Raw genomic sequence first — 19,528 nt, forward strand, 5'->3', positions numbered from 1 at the left:
TGGGTTCAAGGCCAGCCTGGTCTACATAGTGAGTTCCAGGTCAGCTGGGGCTACAGGGAGGCCCTGTCTCTAAAAGACAAAAAAAAAAAAAAATACACGTGGGAATGCAGCAAAATACACCTGTAGAATGCCTACTGGGGAAGACTTTGCACTCGGTTGGGGGAACTTAGAAGCTACCTGGAGTGGAGCAGGAGGGTCCTTAGTGAGGAAAGCGGGTTTTTGTGTAGTGGGCCAGAGTTAAAATGCTGTAAAGGACAAAGGAGATAACGAGCACTGTGTCCTCTGCTGCCTTTCTCTCCTTGGAGTTGAATGATTTTTGAAGAGCTGGCAGTGGGCAGGAAGGCATTATCAGCCTACCTGGGAACCCACAAGGCTCATTGTCTTTTTGACTTTTTGACATACTTCTGCTCTCAGGGCCCCGTGGGAAGACCTATGCCTTCAAGGGGGACTATGTGTGGACTGTGACAGATTCAGGGCTGGGCCCCTTATTCAGGGTGTCTGCCCTTTGGGAAGGGCTCCCTGGAAACCTGGATGCTGCTGTCTACTCTCCTCGAACACAATGGATTCACTTCTTTAAGGGTAAGGGGGCTGCTTAGGTCTTACTGAAGGGCCTGGTCATAAAAAAACAAAACAAAAACCTGCAAATGGGAGGAGGAGCAGGGAAGCTTCTGAGAAGGTGGGATGGAGGACCTAAACTCCCACCCCAGGACAGAGGTGCCTTGTTTTTTGAACGTTCCCAGGAGACAAGGTTTGGCGCTACATTAATTTCAAGATGTCTCCTGGCTTTCCCAAGAAATTGAACAAGGTAGAACCCAACCTGGATGCAGCGCTTTATTGGCCTGTTAATCAAAAGGTGTTCCTTTTTAAGGTATAAAATTCAATGCCAGGGCTAATCCCTTCTGAGGAGGGGTGGGCAGACTTTACACTGAGAGTTTCACCCTTACAGAGAAACCTCCTGCAGTGTAGAGTCCGCCTCTGCGATCCCTAAAGTCATTTCCCTCTTCTCATTCACCCTACCATCCCCAGGACTCAGGATATTGGCAATGGGATGAGCTGGCCAGAACTGACCTCAGCCGCTACCCCAAACCAATCAAGGAATTGTTTACTGGCGCACCAGACCAGCCCTCAGCTGCTATGAGCTGGCGGGATGGCAGAGTCTACTTCTTCAAGGGCAAAGAGTACTGGCGCCTTACCCGGCAGCTTCTAGTGGAGAAGGGCTATCCAAGAAATATCGCCCACAACTGGATGCACTGTCGTCCTCAGATTCCAGGCACTACTTCATCAACTGGGAACATCACTCTTTCAACCACAGACACAATCTTGGATACCACTCCCTCAGCCACAGACTCAACCTTGGGCACTACCCCCTCAGTTACAGACTCTGCCACCCTTCCACTCCCTGCTAATGTCACCCTGCTAGGGGCCTAAGAACTAATCCACTTCTGCCCCCCTAGGATTGTGCAGGTGCTAAGCATGAACAAGAACCACAGACCTCATGCCTCTAAGAGTCCCAACTCTGGCCACCACTTTCCTGGGCTCCTTAACTCCTAGGAGATGCTCCCTTAACTCTGTTTCAGTCCCCAACTCTAATCATTTTTCACTTTCACCTGTGTCATCAAAGCTGGCAACTGATGGAAGGAGGTTGTCAATTAGGTCTTTAGCTGCTAGAAAGAAACAGCTGGGCTACTGGGTGCCCAGGTTCTGTTCTAAACAGCATGGCCAGTAAAAGCATGGGCTTTGGAGTCCTTGAGCCACTTGACCGTGGCTTTCAGCAAGCTAATTAACCTTGTTGAACCTTGGATTCCCCATTAACAAAATTACTATCAATGCTGTAGGATTGTTCTGTTAAATGAAATACTCTGTGTGAAGTACCTGACAATGTTGGGCACATTTGTATTTAATAAAGGCTAACTCCATGTACCTAAGAGAGGCCTGAGCTGTTTGGGTGTGGAGTGCCACAGTGGTGTATATGATAAAGGTAGCTCTACCTAACAGACTTCTTGGGACAGATTTGTTAACATGGTTATCTCTTTGTTTTGTGGTGTGGAAAAAGTAAAAAGCAGCAAGAGTAGAGGCTGGACTTCCTGGTTGAATCATCAGTGCCATTTTATTCCCAGGTTCCCACATTCTTCCTCACTCCCATTACAGTTTTGCTGCTCAGGGGAGGGATATGTCTTCCTTCAGGTTGTCTGGAAAATTAGGGAACAGACCTTCCTTAGGAGAGTCAGCAGAGGGAGAGTTAGAATGGGTGGCTGGATCAAAATTCTGGTTTAGAAAGCTGGGTTTAGTAGTGTACACTGTTAGTCCCAGCACTCTGGAGGCAGAGGCAGGTGGATTTCTGTGAGGTCTAGGCCAGCCTGATTTACACATCAAGTTCAGCTGGGCTACAGAGGGAGGCCATCTCAAAAAGAACCCCCCCCCAAGAAAAAAGAAAAAAAAAAGAAAATTCTGGTCTTCAAGGAAACTATTATTATCCACAGTGAGAGGCAGAAAAGGCACTTGTCTACTTGCAGCCCTGATGACCAGGCTCCTCTGAGCAAAAAGGTAAGACTCAGGCAGGTGGGCCGATGGCTGTCTTCTTGGAGCAAGAAGCCAGATTTGGGGGACATGGATCATGAGGCAGATGCTGTGGTCTTTCCCCCACTGAGAGAAAGGAAAGCACCATGGAGAATGGTGCCCCCTCACTGAGGTAGAAGGGGACTCAGGCCTATGGGGTCCAGGGGGGAAAGGTCAATCAGAAACCCAATTACTCCCTGATAAGGAGCCCAGGGACTGGGGGTCTCCTGGAGCTCTTCTGTGCCATTCTCATTAAAAAAAAAACCCTATTAAATGCCTTAGGGGGGCGCCCTGATTTTCTATAGATTCTGCAATAAAGCCTCTTATTTTACTATTGTGAGGAACTCTGAGACATATTTAAAAGGGTGTTTGAGAATAGGGAATGTAGTTCAGTGGTAGACTGCTTGCCTACTATGGGCAACACCCTAGGTTGCATCTGAGCATTGCAGAAAAAAAGCTATTTTGGGCAAGGGTCCTCCTTGGTTTAGAGTCTGTCTCTAGGACCAGAGCATTGCTATTAATGGGCAGAGGCAGGCACTTCCGTTCTTCCCCCATCCCTATAAGAGCCCTCTCTGCCTGTCTCTACAGGGCTGTTCTGGGCAGAGAACCTATGCCAAAGTCCAAAGAGGGGGGGCAGTTTTTGTGTGGGTCCTGTGGGCTCATGGATTGCTATCTATGTAGCAATCCCCTGCCCTCACTAGAAGTAGGGGCATCAATGGAGGCTTAGGCTCAGGTCTGGGCAGAGTGAGGGGGTGTGGTGAGGAAGACATTGTAACTACAGTTAGAATCCAGGTCCAGGATGGTGGTGGGGGGTGCTGTGGCTTGGGTGCTTGGTCCCATTTGGCACTCTCGAAGACTCTGGAGATAACTCTGAAGGAATATAGGGCAGAGAGAAGGAAAGGTCTGGTTAGAGCTCCCACTCACCCTAGCCATCTCCACATGCCCCCCACCCTGCCCCAGGGTGTCCCATCCTCCCACTCACTGGAGCCAGGCTGTCAGCAGGGCTCCGGATATTGGGGGGAAACTGGCTCTGACAACTGCCCTCACACAGTCCCACCCCAGAGGGGGTCCGATGCCACTTGGCCTCTTGCTGGTGGATCCGAAGGAGTTGGAGATGCCTTCGCTGGTGGCTCAAGACCACTGGGAGGAGGTGATACAGATTCAAAGAGGCTTCTTTAGGTCCTGAATACCAACCTGAAACACACTCATACTCCATAGAAACCCATCTGGCCTTTCTGTTATGTGTCTCTTGAGCCCCAACTTATTTTTGGCTACTGGAATTCTTCACTTTCCTCCTAGACTTCTCTGGCTCCAATGCTTTCACAACAGCCCCAGTGACTCCTCCCTGTACCCCCTGGTGCTTTTTTCTTCTCATTCTTGCCCAGACCTGCTTTGGATATTTCAATTCTAACTTTTCTTCATACTCTGCCCTAGTTGTCTTGGATTCCTCCCCCATCCTCATCTCTCAAGTGTCTATTTATTTCCCCTTCCTCTCCTCAAGTGTAGGAACCAGGAACAGTAGTGGGTGCAGACTGGCTGCTTTTGTACCACAGCACTAACTCACCATTGGCACGGCCTCCACGCTCCTCAGCCATGAGTTTCCACTGGGCCAGGGCCCCAAGAGCCCCCAAGGCTGGCCAGGTCCCCAGTAAGACCCAGCTATACCAGCAAAGAGGAAGCAAGGCTGGAAGTGCCTGCAGGCGTTCACCCAGTCGAGTACCGAGTGCCAGCCCTTCCACGAAGTAGTCAGCACAGGCCACCAGCACCGCAGCACCCAGCAGGGCTGTGCCCAGGACTGTGAATGGACGTGGCCACCGAAGTGTGAACAGAGCTCCCAGCAGCGCCAGCCCCATCAGCCCACCGGCTGGCACCCAGGCTGAAGGTGGTTGGTAGATGGACTCAGTGCCCAGTAATGCCCCAGCGCCCAGGGTAAAACCTAGCAAGAGACCAATCAGGAAGAGCCCGACACTGCGAACCAGCATGGTGACAAGACCGCAGAGGAGTCCGATACCCAGCGCGATGCCCGCGCTCACCTCCAGGCTCAACTGTGTTTCCAGTACCCGCTCCTTGTGGCACAGCAGGAAGATCACCAGAGCTCCAGACAGCAGGCCCGAGAGAAACATGACTGCCTTGAAGCAGCGGTAGCCTGGGAAGGGAGGCAGAACGGGGGCTGTACAGGGATGGCTCTGATGTATCGGGAGAGGAACAGCTAACCAGAGCAGCAGAAGCTAGGGGCAGCACACCAGGGGATCTCAAAGCAAAGGGCAGAAAGGGATAAGTCCAGGCAGGGAGGGAGGACATGCAGGGGGTCTAGGGAGATGGGAGAGAAAATCAGGAGGTGAAGCAGATGTACTGAGGAGAGAAAGCATAACACAATGACTGGGCCTTCCAGGGATGGTATACAGGAAATCACATATTGATGCAGGATGCTGGGGAAAGGTGGGATCTCAAGTGAGAAGGATCATCTGGGAATGGAGTTTTGAGGTAGGAGGCAAGGAAAAGGCAAATAGATGCCAGGGGTGAGAACCAGAGCGCATGGGCAAGCAGAATGCCAAGATGCTGGCAAAGGTGGCATACGAAACTCTGAAGGGAAGTGTCTCCTGATAGAGGAGGTGAAGTGGCCCAGGAACAAGGAAGCTACCGTCATTCGTGAGAACAGTCTAAGGCTGCTGCCCCCCAGGACCCTGGCCTTGCTCTCACCGAAGCAGCAGTAGACGATTCCAAAGCAGCAGCAAAGGACACACACCAGGGCAGGTGCCAGTTCAAGGTTGTCCTGGGGTTCCAAGACACATCTTCTGTCTGGAGGCTCTGGGAGTTGTTGATTAAAGGGCCTTGGGTCAGATGTCATAGTCAGGGGTAACAAGGTTTTCTCCATAGCCCAAGAGAAGATGGTCCCAGAGTGGAAGATTAGGGTCAGCTCCTTTTATCCATCCATGTATGTCTTGAGGGGGTTGGTAAACCTGCATGGGAAGAGCAGAAACTTAGGTACCATGAATCTTTTTTTTTTTTTTTTTTTTCTTTTGAGCCCTGGCTGGCCTTGAACTCAGAGATCTGTTTGCCTCTGCCCCCTAAGTGCTGGGATTAAAGGTGTGTAGCCACCCCACTGAGCTGTACCATAAATCTCGAGGACTCTGGACTTCTATTTCTTTGGAAGAACAACCAATTCCAGGAGAGAGAATGGTCCTGGTGGGGTATGTGAAGAAGCCTACAGGACTGTGTAGAGGAGAAATTTACCACCCTCTGAAACAAGAAAACCAGTAAATAAAACTTTAAACGAGTGAAAATCTCAAAGGCAACACACTCTTGTCTGTCCCCTAGTTTTCCAGGGTGAGGGTAAAAGAGTAGGATGCTCTGGATCTGTGGGGGGAGCGATGCAGGGGCATTAATGGCCTTGGGGCTAAAGACCCAGCCGCTGGGTCCAACTAAAAAGAAATCTTGCCTCATCTGTAGTTGGGACTCAACACCAACTACACTGGATTGGACAGAGCAGGGTTAACAGGGGAGAGGAAGGAAGAGGAATGACTCATGTTGGGGGGTTCTCAGGACAACTACTCCAACCCCAAGGAAGAAAAGGGAAAAAACAGAAAAAGAATTTAGGAAAAGGACTTAAGAGTCACCCTCAGTTTGTCAGGATTTTGAAGTCTGACTTCATGTGGAAATAGAGTTGTTCAGGAAAGCAGGATGCAGCCAGTTCAAATCCCGAGGCCCTACATGGAGGAAGCAGGAGCCTGTCCACAGCCATCTCATCCTCGCTATTTGCCTCAGACACGGATGCAACTTTTTCTATCCACCCTTTCACCCAGGCGTGTCTGTGCTGTCAATGGGATTGGAATTCTGGTCCTGAAGGATCACTGAGGAAGGGTTGGCATTTGGGGTGCTGTGGAAATAGGGTGGTGCAGATGCAAGCCTTTTCCTTCAGCGGTCTTTTGGATATCGAGGTCTTAATAGGCTCAAGGTTGGCTTGGGAAACTCATGGGGCTCTGCTCTATGGTGTAGAAGTCTCGGACCCTAAACAAGGAAATGTTAGGATGTTAACTACTCACCACCCTGCCAGGGCTGAGGAGAGGAAAGGGGTGGAACTGCTTCCTTGGACCTCCAGTTGTATGCCAGCCCAGAGGTCTTAGGCGCCGGGGTAGCCGTCAGCAAGTAGGCAAGCCCCCAAGGGCCACTCGGTTGTAGCGCTCTACACTCCAGGCAAGTCGCAGCCCTAGCCCTGAGAGCTACGTTCAACTAGGTTGGGGGGTGGAGAAAGGGGTCAGGGTGTGTTTACGGGAGGGGGAGGGTGACATCACAGGGTGGGTTCCTTTAATCCTTAACGTCTGTGGGGGTGACCCGGATTGCTTACTACTCTAATCCAGGGCCAGGAGCCCCCAAACCATAGCAATGAAGGGACTGGGGGGGCACACCAAGACTAAGGAAAAGTCTCTGAATGCTTAGGAGATGAATCGACAATTTGATGTTTTCAAAGCCTCAAAACTGGGGGTCTCTCAGCCTCCCCCAGGTCCATCTTGGTTTCTTCCACTTCCCAGAGAATTGGAGTATTGTCTTCTGGAGAGACCCGGTGGTTGGGATCCGGGATGCGGGCAAGGGACTTTTAGTGGTCTGAGGGTGCTGGCGGGGATGTTCCTGGTGAAAGAACTTGCGGAGGAAGACAGGGCCTGGCAGGGACATTGATAGAACTGTAAGGCTTTAGAAGCGTGTGCAGAAGAGATGATCTACTAGGGGCTGCGTGGGGGCAGGGGCGCAAGCAGGCGTCGACCTAAAGGCTTGGTATGCAAATGAGATGCAAAGCAGCACGCAGATGAGTGCAGTGTTCGGTTGCGCTCGGCGCGGGTGCAGAGCTACCCTTCCAGTTTCCTGGCCTCGCGACGCGGGGTGGAGGGGCAGCGGCGTAGGCGCTGCAGTTACCAGGGCACTTGCCAGCTGGGTCAGGTGCAGAAAGGCCTAGGGTCCCTGGGAGAGGAGTGCCTCGCTGGAGTGAGGCGGAGGCTTAGCCCCGGACACCCGCTTCGCCGCTTCATTTCTGAACACAAAGGGGCTTCTGTACTACAGCCGACCGGGGAGGGAGTCTGGGCGCTGGCTCCCTGGTTGTCTGCACGGAAAAATAGATTCTGTGCGGCTCGGTGGCTGTGCTCCATCTCTCAGTTTCCGCCCAGCCCGGGGAACCGCCCGACAGCGTTAGCGTGCTCCGCCGTAGGCCTTGCCGCAGAGCCTTCTGGTTGCGCTTCCGCCTCGAGGTCCGCTGCTCGCGGCAGCCGCGGGCGCTTTAAGGGGCGGGGCTAGGCGCCCCGGGGCCGCCCCCTGCTCGGACTCCGCGCGAGCAACACCGGCTCCTGCCTCCGCCAACCGCTCTTTTTCCTTCCCGTCTTTTCTCCGGTGACCCCGGAAGTGGAAGTGTGCGCAGGTCGGCGGCCGCGGCCGGGACGGAAGGCGGAAGCAGAGCGTGAGCGGGAGGCGGAGCCGGGGGAGCTGCTCTCGTAGCTCCCCCTGGCCCCAGGCGCAGCTGCTCGGGTGGGAGGAGTTACCGCCGCTGTTCGGTATGTTCCTTCCGCCGTCTGCTCTGCCGGTGGGCTCCTTGCTGGCCTTTTCTGGGGCGATCCCAAGCCCCACCTCCAGCTTTTCCTCTAGAGCTGCACGGTCCCCACCCTTTTCTGACAGACTGCGGCCTCCCTCTTTCCGGCCGTCTTTCCCTTTTTTCTAAGAGTACCCCCCCCCCCATGCGGCATCTTCCTTTTCTCCAGATGGAAGATGTTAGCTTCCTGGGGAAAGAAGAGCAGATTTCCGGGGGCAAGACGTCGGGGGCAGTGCAAGCAAGGTTGTCGTCAGCCTACTTGTGGTATATTGTGAGGGTTAGGGAATGTCCCGAAAGAACTTGAGCTGACAAGGTAGGGGGAGTGGGTTTGTCATTTTGAGATTAACTCTTGGCTTAATCCTATCCTTGACCGTTCCCACCTCGATACCTTTGTTACAGGCAATAGAACTTACCATGATGGCTGTGACCTAAAATCCTCAGGAAGCCCCGGGGTCATGGCCCAGAAGCACCCCGGAGAAAGAGGGTTGTGTGGAGCCCACCATAGCGGTGGTGCCTCCCTCCGGACATCAGAACCCTCTGTGAACCCTGAAATACTTTCATTCTCAGGACTCAGGGACTCAGCAGGGACTGCACCTAATGGTACCCGCTGCCTCACAGAGCACTCTGGTCCTAAGTACACCCAGCCCCCAAACCCAGCCCACTGGTCGGATCCAAGCCATGGTCCCCCAAGGGGTCCAGGACCACCTATAGAAGGAGATCATCTGGATCAGAGTGAGGCATCTTCAGAAGACTCAGGAGTTGACCAGGAGCTCTCGAGAGAGAATGAGACTGGGTACCAGGAGGATGGGAACCCTTCTTTTCTTTCCATTCCATCTGCTTGTACCTGCCCGGGAAGCCCTGGAATCCCTGAAGGGCCTTCCTCTGAGGAAGGAGATGGCTCTTCTAACAACTTTTGCCACCATTGTACATCTCCAGCCTTGGGGGAAGATGAAGAGTTGGAAGAGGAATATGATGATGATGAACCTCTTAAATTTCCCAGTGACTTTTCACGTGTGTCCAGTGGAAAAAAGCCCCCATCCCGGAGGCAGAGGCACCGCTTTCTGACCAAGGAAGATACGCGGGATAGTGGACGCAGAGATCCTAGGTCCCCTGGCCGCCATCGGCTGGGCCGAAAACGAAGTCAGGCAGATAAACGCAGAGGCTTGGGACTGTGGGGAGTAGAGGAATTATGTCAGCTTGGACAGGCAGGCTTCTGGTGGCTGATTGAACTGCTGGTGTTGGTGGGAGAGTATGTGGAAACTTGCGGCCATCTCATTTATGCATGTAGGCAGCTGAAAGGCAGTGATCTGGACCTTTTTCGAGTTTGGGTGGGCGCCTGGGCAGGAATATTAGGGGGCTGGGCCCAGGTACTATTCCAATTTCTAAGACAGGGCTTTCACTATGGGGCAGGGGTATTCACCCGCTTTCTTAGGCTGGTGGGTGCTTTCCTGCTCCTGGCTTTGGCCCTACTTTTGGGCTGTCTACAGTTGGGCTGGCGGTTTCTGGTGGGACTGGGCTATCGGTTAGGCTGGAAGGATAAGGCCACCTGGCTCTTCTCTTGGCTAGACTCTCCAGCCTTGCATCATTGCTGGACTCTGTTGAGAGAGAGCAGGCTATGGCAGCAGCTGGTAAGATTAGTTCAGTGGGGTTGGCTGGAGCTGCCTTGGGTCAAGCAGAGGACTAATAGGCAGGGTCATGCACCTGTCACTAGTGGGCGCTACTGCCAGCCGGAACAGGAAGTGGCTCGACTTTTGACCATGGCTGGGGTTCCTGAGGATGAACTAAACCCTTTTCATGTGCTGGGGGTTGAAGCTACAGCATCAGACGTTGAATTAAAGAAGGCCTATAGGCAGCTAGCTGTGCTGGTGAGTACCCTCTGCTTCTTCCTCTTCGCCCATATTTTCTATTTGAATTTCAGGAAGGGTAGAAACAAGGGAAGACAGAAAAGGAGGCCAACTTGAAGGATTACATTCCTTTGTGTTTTTTTTTTTGAGACAGGGTCTTACTCTGTAGCCCAGGCTGGCCTGGAACTTGTGATCCTCCAGCCTCCACCTCTGAGTACTGGGATTTATAAGCATGTGCCACCACACCTAGCTAAGGGTAACATTCTTTTATATATTTTTATTTATGTGTATGAGTGTACTGTCTGCATGCATGTAAATGCACCCATGATATGCAGTGCCCATGGAGGTCAGAAGAGGGCATTGCATTCCTCTTGAACTGGTGTTATGAATGGTTGCTAGCTGCCACATGGGTTCTGGGAATTGAACCTGGGCCCTCTGCAAGAGCAGCCAGTGCTCTCAACTGCTGAGCCATCTCTCCAGCCCCAAGGAGAGTCAGAGTCATAAAGACTTCATAGAGTCATAACGACTTCTCTGACTATGGGGTCTAACCTTCCCTCCATTTCAAGTCTTTTGTCATATTTTGGGGGGCAGAGGTTAGGAGGATTCTTGTATAACAAACAGGTAATGTGAACTGATTTTACTTCATGTGAAGTCCCTTTAATTAGGATGGGGATGAGGCCTGGGCAGAAATTACTTCTGTTGCTCTCCCCTGAACAAAGGTTTTTTTTTTTGTTTGTATTTTTTGGGGTAGGATTTTGCTATTTAGCCCCAGCTAGCCTTGAATTTGTGATCCTCTTGCTGCTGCCTCTCAAGTGTCGGGATTACAGATGTTCACTATTATGCCTGGCAAAGGAGGGATTCTTTTTTTTTTCTTTTGGTCTTTTTGAGACACAGTCTCCCTGTAGCCCCAGCTGGCCTGGAACTCGCTATGTAGACCAGACTGGCCTCAAACTTACAGAGATCTGCCTTTCTCTGCCTCTCGAGTGCTGGGACTTAAGGCGTACACCACCATGCCCTGCCAAAGGTGGGATTTTTTTAAGCATGAAGAAACCTAGTTTGTCCTAGAGAAGCAAGTGTGGACCTGGTATGGGAAGGTTCAGAATGTGCATGTTGATTATTCCAGGACCTAGAGAAAAGAAAACAGGCTTTTTTTTTTCTTGTACTGGGGATGGTGTCCAGGACTTTGTGCATGCTAGGCAAGCGCTCTATCACTGAGCTACATACCCAAACTGAAAGGTTATTTTTAAGACCAGTAACCCTGAATATGAAAGGGAAGGAAAAGGTAGTATAAATCATAGAGAGGTGTGGTTATATGTATGTTATGCATGTCCATGAAGAATATTGCTTTTTGAGACCGGGTCTTCCTGTAGCCCCAGCTGACCTAGAACTTGATATGTGGACCACTCTGCCTCCCCAGTGCTGGGACTAAAGGGGTGTGTCACCCCCAAGCCTGGCTACTACCAGCTTTGGATATATAGTTGGAAAGGAATGAGTTTTAAAATGGAAGGACTTAAATATGTGTGTCAGGTAGGGAGGCACCAATATCTATTTGCCTGGAGTTCTGGAGTTTGCTGACACATGGGATTGTCTGAGCTAACCTTGGATAGTTCCAAACTGGGATGGTAGATCACCCTAGTGCCAGATTCTGTGCCATATAGTTCATATGTAATATTTTGTGTGTAAACTTGGGCACACATGGGGTGTGTTCTGGGATCAGGACAACCTTAGGTATTTCCATCTTGTTTGAGACAGGGTTTATTTTTTTTTTCCACTGCTTATGCAATGGACTCCTATCCCCTGTAGGAGTACAGGGATTATAAACACTTGTGCTATGTATAGCCCATCTTTTACATGGGATCTGGAGATTGGAATTCAGATCCTAATACTGATGTGGCAAGCACTTTTACCCAGAGCCATCTTCCCAGCCCCTTCTTATGGTAGTCTTGCCTGGCCTGGAACTCCCTATGTAGACTAGGCTGGCCTCAAAGTCACAGAGATCCGCTTGCCTCTGCCTCCTGAGAGTTGGGACTGAAGGTGTGTGCCACCACGTTGCCTTATATGTGTTATTTAATCCTGTCAACAGTCTGTGACAGATAAAAATATTAAGACCATAGAGCTAATAAATGACAGCAGGAATTTCAACTTAGGTCTGTAGAGCCAGAGCAATTAATCATTAAGCTATATTGATTCTCCAAAAGGGTAATGAAAGAACTCTGCTATAAGAATAGAACCAGTGGGGAAGGTTGGAATGGCATCAATTTGTGATGAAATTTCTGTTTTGGTAGGTTCATCCAGATAAAAATCATCATCCTCGGGCTGAGGAAGCATTCAAGGTTTTGCGGGCAGCTTGGGACATTGTCAGCAATCCTGAAAGGCGGAAAGAATATGAGATGTGAGTTGGAAACGGGAAGTTTCAGATGAAGTACTGGAGAGCTCCTCAACTGAAGGCCCTGGACTTGTGGGTGGAGACTCTCAGGCACAGAAAACTGAAGTTGTTTGTCTTCTAGCATAGCCAGGAGAGGCATCCAGAGCTGTCTCTTCCTGCCCTTCTTTCAATACCCTCTGAATTATAAAGGCTTTCTTCTTTTAGGAAACGAATGGCAGAGAATGAGCTGAGCCGGTCAGTGAATGAGTTTCTGTCCAAGCTACAAGATGACCTCAAGGAGGCAATGAATACTATGATGTGTAGCCGATGCCAAGGAAAGCATAGGTATGAAATAGGACAGCACAGCTCAGGAACTGGGTGACTGAAGGCCCTCTTGGCCGTATCATTGGTGATTATGGAATACAAGTGATGAGGAAGAGAGGCTTCTACCTTTGTTATATTGTTAAGAAACTAGGATTTAAACTGCTGGAAAAAAATGCAGCTCTCACAAACCAGGTATAGCCAGGCATGGTAGTATGTGCCTTTAATCCCAGCACTCAGGAGGCAGATCTCTGTGAATTCAAGGCTGTATGGTCTGCACAAGTTCTACACCAGGTAGGGCTACATAATGAGATCTGTCTCCCTGAATGCCTATGATACCAGCATTCAGGAGGTAGAGGCAGGAAGACCAGAAGTTTAAGATTTTTTACTACATTACCAAGTTCAAGGCCAGCCTGGGCTATGTGAAACCATGTCTCACTTCAGAGTGAATAACAGAGGTTATTCTGGAGCCACATATGAATGGCCATACCCTAGGAACATGGATTCAGGCTAATCCCCCTAAACCACATTCCAACATGGTAACATTTTCATGAAGTTTTCTAAAACTATATTTATTTATTGTATGTGTGTTTTAGTTGTGTGTACTTGTATGCACAGAAGTGTGCATTCATGAAAAGTCAGAAGACAACTTTGTTGGAGTTTTCTCCGTCCACCATGTGGATCCTGAGGATTGAATCAGATTATCAGGCTTGTTGGCAAGTGCCTTTACCCATTGAGCCATCTCACCAGGATTTATTTTATTTGTATGTCTGTGCGTGTGCATGAGTGTATGTATGTTCACCACATGCATACAGTGCCTGTGGAGGCCAGAAGGTGTGTGATCCTCTGGAACTGGAGTTACAGATAGTTTTGTGCCACCATGTAGGTGCTGGAAACCAAACCCAGATCTTCTGTAAGAGCAGCAAATGCTCTTAACTGCTGAGCCATCTCACTATGTAGCCCTGGCTAACCTGGAACTCGGTATATAGACTAGGCTGACCATGAACTCAAGAGATCTGCCTGCCTCTGCCTCCTAAGTGCTGGGATTAAAGGTGTGTGCCACCAGGACTAGCCCCAACCCAAGTTTTTAAGGTTAGAGAACAAAAGTTATAAGTAGATACTTTTTAAATATATGGTGGGAATATCAGGTAGGCAGGTTACAGTAAAGGAGGAAAATCTGTTATAGGCCTCAGATATAATGTGATGACACTCTAGGCTTTTGGGTTGGTCAAACTCATGGTCTATTAGTACATTCCAAAAGTATTTACCTAATGGTCCACGAGGATGCTGGGTCAAACACAATGGGAGTGAATGGCTATTTTAAAGGGGCTAAAGGAGGCTGAGGTAATTTGGCCCTGGACATGCAATATTCTAACTCCACAGTCAACAGTAGTTCTAACCAGTCAGGAATCTTTAACATAGATGTGGCTTTTTTGGGCAGGGGGAGCATGACCTGATGGGATTGGATGTCACAGAATTATCAAAAAAAACAAAACAAAACAAAACAAAACAAAACAAAAAAAACAGGTCTTACAGTCTTTCCTTTCCGAGGATTTTAGGCAATGAATTGTTGGGGGGTAGGAGGGTGTTTCCTTCAGTGGTATAGCCACTGGTTAGGTGTCCATGTTCTTCTAATCAACCTTAATGAAATGAAATTTCATGGGTCATCACAGCCTTTCCCTCAAAAAACAAAACAGACATCAAGTAGAGAGAAGTCTAGTTGGGAAGAGGATGGAGATCAGTGTGAGTGGGACAAGAGAAGGGAAGGAGGGATTATGATAAAAACACATACATGTATGGAAATATAATGAAAAGTATTATTATGCATACTTTATATATGCTAATCAAACCATTTGGAAAAGAAAAAAATACCCTAAACATAGAAGTTGAAAGATCAGTGTGGAAGTACACACCTGTAACACTTCTGAGGCAGAAGCATTGCATAGTCAAGGCCAGCCTGGGCTGCCACAGCATGATCCTGCCTCAAACAACCTAAAAGAAAGTTGAAGGCAGAGTATACATAGACATATATGACAGTTAAGTAGAGATAGTCTTTTAAATATTTTGGCCATATTTGACCATAATGATAACAGTACTAGCAATGCCCTAGGCATACTTCAAAAGGAATTATCCTCTGGTTGGGTTGCAGGAGATTTGAAATGGACCGGGAACCTAAGAGTGCCAGATACTGTGCTGAGTGTAATAGACTACATCCTGCTGAGGAAGGAGACTTTTGGGCAGAGTCAAGCATGTTGGGCCTCAAAATCACCTACTTTGCACTAATGGATGGAAAAGTCTATGACATCACAGGTATATTTCTGTTCTCTTAAAAATAATGGTCATATTTCTTCATCTCATTTGCTCTAAATGGATGTTTTGGTTAATTATCTCTCCTATTTGCAGAGTGGGCTGGATGCCAGCGTGTGGGAATCTCCCCAGACACCCACAGAGTTCCTTATCACATCTCATTTGGTTCTCGGGTACCCGGCCCCAGTGGTCGGCAGAGGTAGGTGGCACTTCTCTCCAATCTATTCCATTTTGAGTAAGGTTTCAGCGCTGTTTAGGATTCTTAGCTGCCTTGCTTTCTAGGAAGTTTGGGAACTGACTTCATATATCTTTAACCTAGGTAACTATATGACTATAACATCTGTTGCCTTATTTTTTCCTCAGAGCCACCCCAGAGACCCCTCCTGCTGACCTTCAGGATTTCTTGAGCCGGATCTTTCAAGTACCCCCAGGGCAAATGTCCAATGGGAACTTCTTTGCAGCTCCTCATCCTGGCCCTGGGGCCACAGCAACCTCCAAGCCCAGCAGTACAGTACCCAAGGGAGAAGCCAAACCGAAGCGGCGGAAGAAAGTGAGGAGGCCCTTCCAACGTTGACACCCTTCTCTTCCTTCCTCAAATCAATGTCAGGGAGTCAAAAGGGCTGTGTACAGCACAGGATGGAGTTTGATTTGTTTATTTTTAAGTATCTTAAAAAGGGAAAATTTTAAATTGTTCACTCAGTACTCATAGGAAGCCCCTGAACTACTCTCCCTCTTCCTCAGCACCTGGGAACTGAATCTTGTCTTCTGAAAATACCAAAGAAATAGGGGATGGCTAGAGAAAAGAACCTAGGGCCTGGACCTAGGCTGGACAACTATTCCTGAGATGTGGGAACTGGGTATTTCCCTGGGGTCTGTATGCCTTTATCTTATTTGCTCTTGGAGCAGATGACACACGCCCCCTTTTAAACCTAGTGTATCTTATTTCTTAACCTATTTCAGGGGGTCCCCCCCTCTTTACTCATATATTATCTAAAGGAGAACAAGAAAGCATGTAGCCCTAATTTTGGAGATACAGAATTCAAAGTGGAAACTGATTTTTTTCCTCTTTCACCTTATGGGTAAATCCCCTAACTTCAGGCTTGTTGTTGCAAGGATGGCCAACATTGATTTTTAAACAGCCCTGTGCCCTTGGGTGAGGGGTAAAGATAGGGGGTTCCCAGAGACCCCCTTGTGATCCAAGGGTTTGTATTTTTTTAAGTTTGTTCATATTTGTATGTACATATCTATTTAAAGCCAGGGGATTATCTTTCTATAAATATATAACTGGCAACTTAATCTTCCCTCTCTTCTTTGCTCATGTAGCTAGGAGCCCTTTTCTGTTTCATTCTTGGACAGGGTCTCATGATGTAATAATGCTGGCTGGCCTGGAACTCACTATGTAGACCAGGCTGGCCTCAAACTTGCAGTGATCATTCTGTCTCCGACTCTTTGAGTGCTGGGGTTATAGGCATGTGCCGCCATACCCGGCTCTGGAGCTCTTTTTTCTTATTTGAGAATTCTCTCTCAGCTAAAGGTACCTCCTACTGGAGGTAGTAAGAAAAAATTGTAAGTCAGCATTCCATATCTCTTCCAGGACATCTGTCTTGCTTATCAAATTGCAGGAATAATTGAAAAAAAAAACAAAAAAACCACCTTTATTTTAAGGAAAATATACAGCAAAACCCAACTTGAAGGTGGCAGAGTTAGAGACATGGAAAAACAATCACCAAACAAGCTGCCCAAACACGAATGGCTCCTTGTTACAGAGCAGAGTAGTGTGGCCCTTAACCTTGTCCGCCTTTCCTGATTCAGAGACTTGGCCCAATCAAGGCTGGGCTCAGGAGCCCCATTTCCCGATTTCTTCTCTTCTTGGAGTTTAGAAAAGGTTTGTCTATCTTTTAGGCTTCCAAGGTACAGAAAATAGTGTGGCGAAGGGAACCACATCATAGCTGTTCCAGTACTTTCTTTCAGTGCCTGGGGAACTTTTAACCCATCCCTCAGTATTTATTGATTCCAAACAGGCGAACTCCATGGAATTGGGGTAGCTTAGGTAGCAGTACGCTGAGCAGTGAGGCAGTGTTGATGAGGAAATGAGCAACATCATACTTGGTATAGAAGCTGGCCAATAGGTAGCTAAGGAGAAGAAAAAATGAGTGAGGTTGGTCTCTCATGTGCATGTTCATGCCTTTCTAGTGACTTCTATTTTGAAGTATAGTTCTTGGCAATCTGAACTCCAGTTAAATCAACAGTATTTACTGTGAGGTTCAGGATATAATCAGATGGCACCTTTAACTAGAGAGTAGAAATCAGTTTGTTCATTGTTAATGACAAATTTCAAATGACAGCTAAAATTATTTCAGCCTTTATGACACTGGAGCTCTTTTTGCTTCCTTTCCCCACCCAGTCAGCTTTGTTTTTTAAAATATTAACATCAGTTCTGCCTTTATCTATTTGCTTCTTTTGGAACTGTCAAATCACTTGGATTTAGTTGGGTGTTTCATCTATTCTCAGTCCCTTCTCTGGTTCTCTATTACCAAGGAGACAGCAAGGAACACTTGACTACTGTCTCATACTTTATAATGCTCTCTGTAGGCCCGGAACTAGTATGTTACGTGTGCATATGCAGGGGGGAAGCCAGAAGTGGATGTGCTCCCCACCTTATATTTTTGAGACAGGGTCTCACTGAATCTGGAGCTTGCCAGTTTGGCTAGACTGGCTGGCCAGTAAGCCCCCAGGAGCTTCTGCCTCCAACTCTCCAGTGCTGGCATTACAGGCATGCATGGTTGTGTATGGCCACACCTAGCTTTTACATATGTGCCAGGGATTGCACTCAGGTCTTCATGCTTGTGTGGCAAGCACTTTACTGTATCATTTCCCCAACCCTTGGTACGCTTCTTTAAAAGATTCCCTATGGGCCTTTTCACCTGGCACTTAGAGCCATTTCTGACTCAGCAGCTCCCCTACCCTCAGACTCACAGTACAATAGGAGAGATGCTGAGGAACTTGCGGGAAGAGGTAAACTGTAGCCCATAGTCCATCTGCTCCCAGTGTGTCAAAAGTCGAGCCTTTCCTTGATCAGGGGTCTCAAAGGGTGTCCCTTTCACTGTATGTAGGAAGATATACATTGCCTGGGAGGAGGGAAAGGGACAGTATGAGGGGCAGAAAGTAGTCTTTTGGGTTAAGAATTACACTAAGATCCCAAAAGGAAGCCATAAATCCCCAAACAATTGGTGATTTTTGCTTTCGGTTGGGACAACCTGGGTTGGGTACAAGGGTGTGATTTAGTGCTCACCAAGTTATGGATGACATTGGTCAGGGTCCAGACAACAGGAATGCTGAAGAATGGGATGCTGAGTAAAACCACATGCAGCAGTCCAACCAAGATGATGTAGGCCAGCCAGATGCCCCGACTATTCATCACACGAGTGTTGGGGTTTACTTCGCTGTGCGCCACCCCCACGTTCATCCTACCATAGTGAGGGAGCAGGTAGGAGTCCAACTCAATTTCCTCTTAACCCCGATTGAGCTTGTTCCCCAGTTGTCTTCTGAGAAGCCCAAATCCCCTGAACTCCTGAGTTGGATTTCCTAGGACCTACATCGGTAGGAGAGATCCTGCTCCTGACTCCTGGAAGTTGTCCTCTGACTTCCACGTGCACGCTGTGGCAAGCATACACACAGAAATATTTTAAAAAGGAAATTAAAAGTCCTCCCTACTTTTAGAAACTTGGTAATTTTTATTCTGAAATCTTACACTTCAATTATAACTTGAAGAAGTAAACCTAGGCTTGTAACACCCACTTGAGGGACGAGGGGAAACAGGAGTGTCTTCGTCTAATTTGAAGAAGTTAAGAAACCATAAAGACGTAGCACACACCCATTGTTCCGAGAGAGCTGTGCAATCGAGGCCAATCAGATACCTGGAGTAAAGCTCCCTCTAGTCCCCACCTTTTCTCTGGAGCCTGTCTGCCCAGTCTCTCACATTCTTGGCATGTTAGCAACAAGCAACCTCATCCCTTCTCTGAAGCGTGGGTGCTGCGAGAACTTACCCAGTTTCTGGATTAGTCTAGGAAGGGACCTGAGCTCTACCTCGAGAGGCGGAGTCCTCGCTCTTCTGAGGCTGCTTTTGGCTCTAGAGAATCCTGCTAGCTGTGGAGCCTGGTTACCAGCTCCGGCCTGCATTAAAATCCTCCTCCTAGCGTCCCACTTTCGCGCGTCGTTCTGAAGCGGTCCTCCCAGGAACTCCCGCCTAACTTTGCGCTTCCCTGCCTGGCTCCTCCATTTCCCCGGGCCACCCTCAAAGGTCCCGCGCAGCGCCTACCTGCTAGCTCCGGGAGCCCGTCCGAGGGGCGCGGCGCTCGCTCCTACACCTGCGGTCTCCAGGAAGTGGCCGCCCCTAATCCGCGCTCTTTCTATTGGTGGAGCAGAAGCAGCGCTGCCCCAGCCATTGGTCGGCTGCCTGCAGTGAGGACCTGAGATTGGCCGCTCTTCTAGCGTTACCCATACAAACCCCGCCCTTCCCCAGACCCCGCCTTCGGAGAGCGCGGTGGAAAGGGCAGTGAGAGC

At 48.9% G+C, this 19,528-nt stretch overlaps 4 protein-coding genes across 9 annotated transcripts in view; 2 read left to right on the forward strand and 2 right to left on the reverse strand.

Moving 5' to 3' along the window:
* The window catches only part of Mmp19 (matrix metallopeptidase 19), a 16,228-nt gene extending 14,303 nt beyond the window's left edge, over positions 1 to 1,925 (forward strand). For both annotated transcript variants that reach the window (XM_008838983.3, XM_029566372.1), the window contains 3 exons: positions 415 to 579; positions 741 to 868; positions 1,027 to 1,925. In XM_008838983.3, the coding sequence (XP_008837205.1) occupies positions 415 to 579; positions 741 to 868; positions 1,027 to 1,428 (695 nt within the window). In that variant the 3' untranslated portion in view covers positions 1,429 to 1,925. The remainder of the gene's footprint in view (positions 1 to 414; positions 580 to 740; positions 869 to 1,026) is intronic.
* A 156-nt stretch (positions 1,926 to 2,081) lies between these two features.
* LOC103738824 (transmembrane protein 198) lies at positions 2,082 to 6,784 on the reverse strand. 3 transcript variants are annotated; one of them, XM_029566374.1, is made up of 6 exons: positions 6,600 to 6,784; positions 5,671 to 5,796; positions 5,257 to 5,516; positions 4,121 to 4,702; positions 3,539 to 3,750; positions 2,082 to 3,426 (listed from the first exon to the last, which is right to left on the reverse strand). In XM_029566374.1, exons 3-6 carry the CDS (start codon positions 5,429 to 5,431, stop codon positions 3,286 to 3,288), a joined length of 1,110 nt encoding a protein of 369 aa, XP_029422234.1. In that variant the 5' UTR covers positions 5,432 to 5,516; positions 5,671 to 5,796; positions 6,600 to 6,784; the 3' UTR covers positions 2,082 to 3,285. The 3 variants fall into 3 exon arrangements, with proteins under 3 accessions (XP_029422234.1, XP_029422233.1, XP_008837208.1); XM_029566373.1 differs by lacking the exon at positions 5,671 to 5,796 and having other exon boundaries at positions 6,600 to 6,783; XM_008838986.3 differs by lacking the exon at positions 5,671 to 5,796 and having other exon boundaries at positions 3,539 to 3,696; positions 6,600 to 6,779.
* Positions 6,785 to 7,948: 1,164 nt separating this feature from the next.
* Positions 7,949 to 16,261, forward strand: Dnajc14 (DnaJ heat shock protein family (Hsp40) member C14). 2 transcript variants are annotated; one of them, XM_008838985.2, is made up of 7 exons: positions 7,949 to 8,093; positions 8,528 to 9,993; positions 12,258 to 12,364; positions 12,563 to 12,682; positions 14,808 to 14,968; positions 15,062 to 15,164; positions 15,329 to 16,261. In XM_008838985.2, the coding sequence occupies exons 2-7, from the start codon at positions 8,584 to 8,586 to the stop codon at positions 15,537 to 15,539; spliced, it is 2,112 nt and encodes a 703-aa protein (XP_008837207.1). In that variant the 5' UTR covers positions 7,949 to 8,093; positions 8,528 to 8,583; the 3' UTR covers positions 15,540 to 16,261. The 2 variants fall into 2 exon arrangements, with proteins under 2 accessions (XP_008837207.1, XP_017655105.1); XM_017799616.2 differs by having other exon boundaries at positions 8,057 to 8,441.
* Positions 16,262 to 16,602: 341 nt separating this feature from the next.
* Positions 16,603 to 19,428, reverse strand: Ormdl2 (ORMDL sphingolipid biosynthesis regulator 2). Of its 2 annotated transcripts, none has more exons than XM_008838989.3 (4): positions 19,284 to 19,428; positions 18,258 to 18,432; positions 17,942 to 18,093; positions 16,603 to 17,098 (listed from the first exon to the last, which is right to left on the reverse strand). In XM_008838989.3, the coding sequence occupies exons 2-4, from the start codon at positions 18,429 to 18,431 to the stop codon at positions 16,963 to 16,965; spliced, it is 462 nt and encodes a 153-aa protein (XP_008837211.1). In that variant the 5' UTR covers position 18,432; positions 19,284 to 19,428; the 3' UTR covers positions 16,603 to 16,962. The 2 variants fall into 2 exon arrangements, with proteins under 2 accessions (XP_008837211.1, XP_008837212.1); XM_008838990.3 differs by having other exon boundaries at positions 18,258 to 18,622; positions 19,284 to 19,411.
* Between the last annotated feature and the right edge of the window lie 100 nt (positions 19,429 to 19,528).

The sequence above is a fragment of the Nannospalax galili genome, unplaced genomic scaffold, assembly GCF_000622305.1.
Source record: "Nannospalax galili isolate Female #2095 unplaced genomic scaffold, S.galili_v1.0 scaffold1679, whole genome shotgun sequence".
Lineage (NCBI taxonomy): Eukaryota > Metazoa > Chordata > Mammalia > Rodentia > Spalacidae > Nannospalax > Nannospalax galili.

Excerpts from the sequence above, each read along its gene's own strand:
- LOC103738824 (XM_029566374.1), bottom strand. The coding sequence starts at position 5,431 with ATGGAGAAAACCTTGTTACCCCTGACTATGACATCTGACCCAAGGCCC. Across the intron at positions 4,703-5,256 it reads AATCGTCTACTGCTGCTTCG|GCTACCGCTGCTTCAAGGCA; the intron begins GTGAGAGCAAGG and ends CTCCCTTCCCAG. Across the intron at positions 3,427-3,538 it reads CTGCTGACAGCCTGGCTCCA|AGTTATCTCCAGAGTCTTCG; the intron begins GTGAGTGGGAGG and ends ATATTCCTTCAG.
- Dnajc14 (XM_008838985.2), top strand. The coding sequence starts at position 8,584 with ATGGCCCAGAAGCACCCCGGAGAAAGAGGGTTGTGTGGAGCCCACCAT. Across the intron at positions 9,994-12,257 it reads ATAGGCAGCTAGCTGTGCTG|GTTCATCCAGATAAAAATCA; the intron begins GTGAGTACCCTC and ends CTGTTTTGGTAG. Across the intron at positions 14,969-15,061 it reads AAAAGTCTATGACATCACAG|AGTGGGCTGGATGCCAGCGT; the intron begins GTATATTTCTGT and ends TCCTATTTGCAG.
- Ormdl2 (XM_008838989.3), bottom strand. The coding sequence starts at position 18,431 with ATGAACGTGGGGGTGGCGCACAGCGAAGTAAACCCCAACACTCGTGTG. Across the intron at positions 18,094-18,257 it reads CCAATGTCATCCATAACTTG|GCAATGTATATCTTCCTACA; the intron begins GTGAGCACTAAA and ends CCCTCCTCCCAG. Across the intron at positions 17,099-17,941 it reads AGCATCTCTCCTATTGTACT|CTACCTATTGGCCAGCTTCT; the intron begins GTGAGTCTGAGG and ends TCTTCTCCTTAG.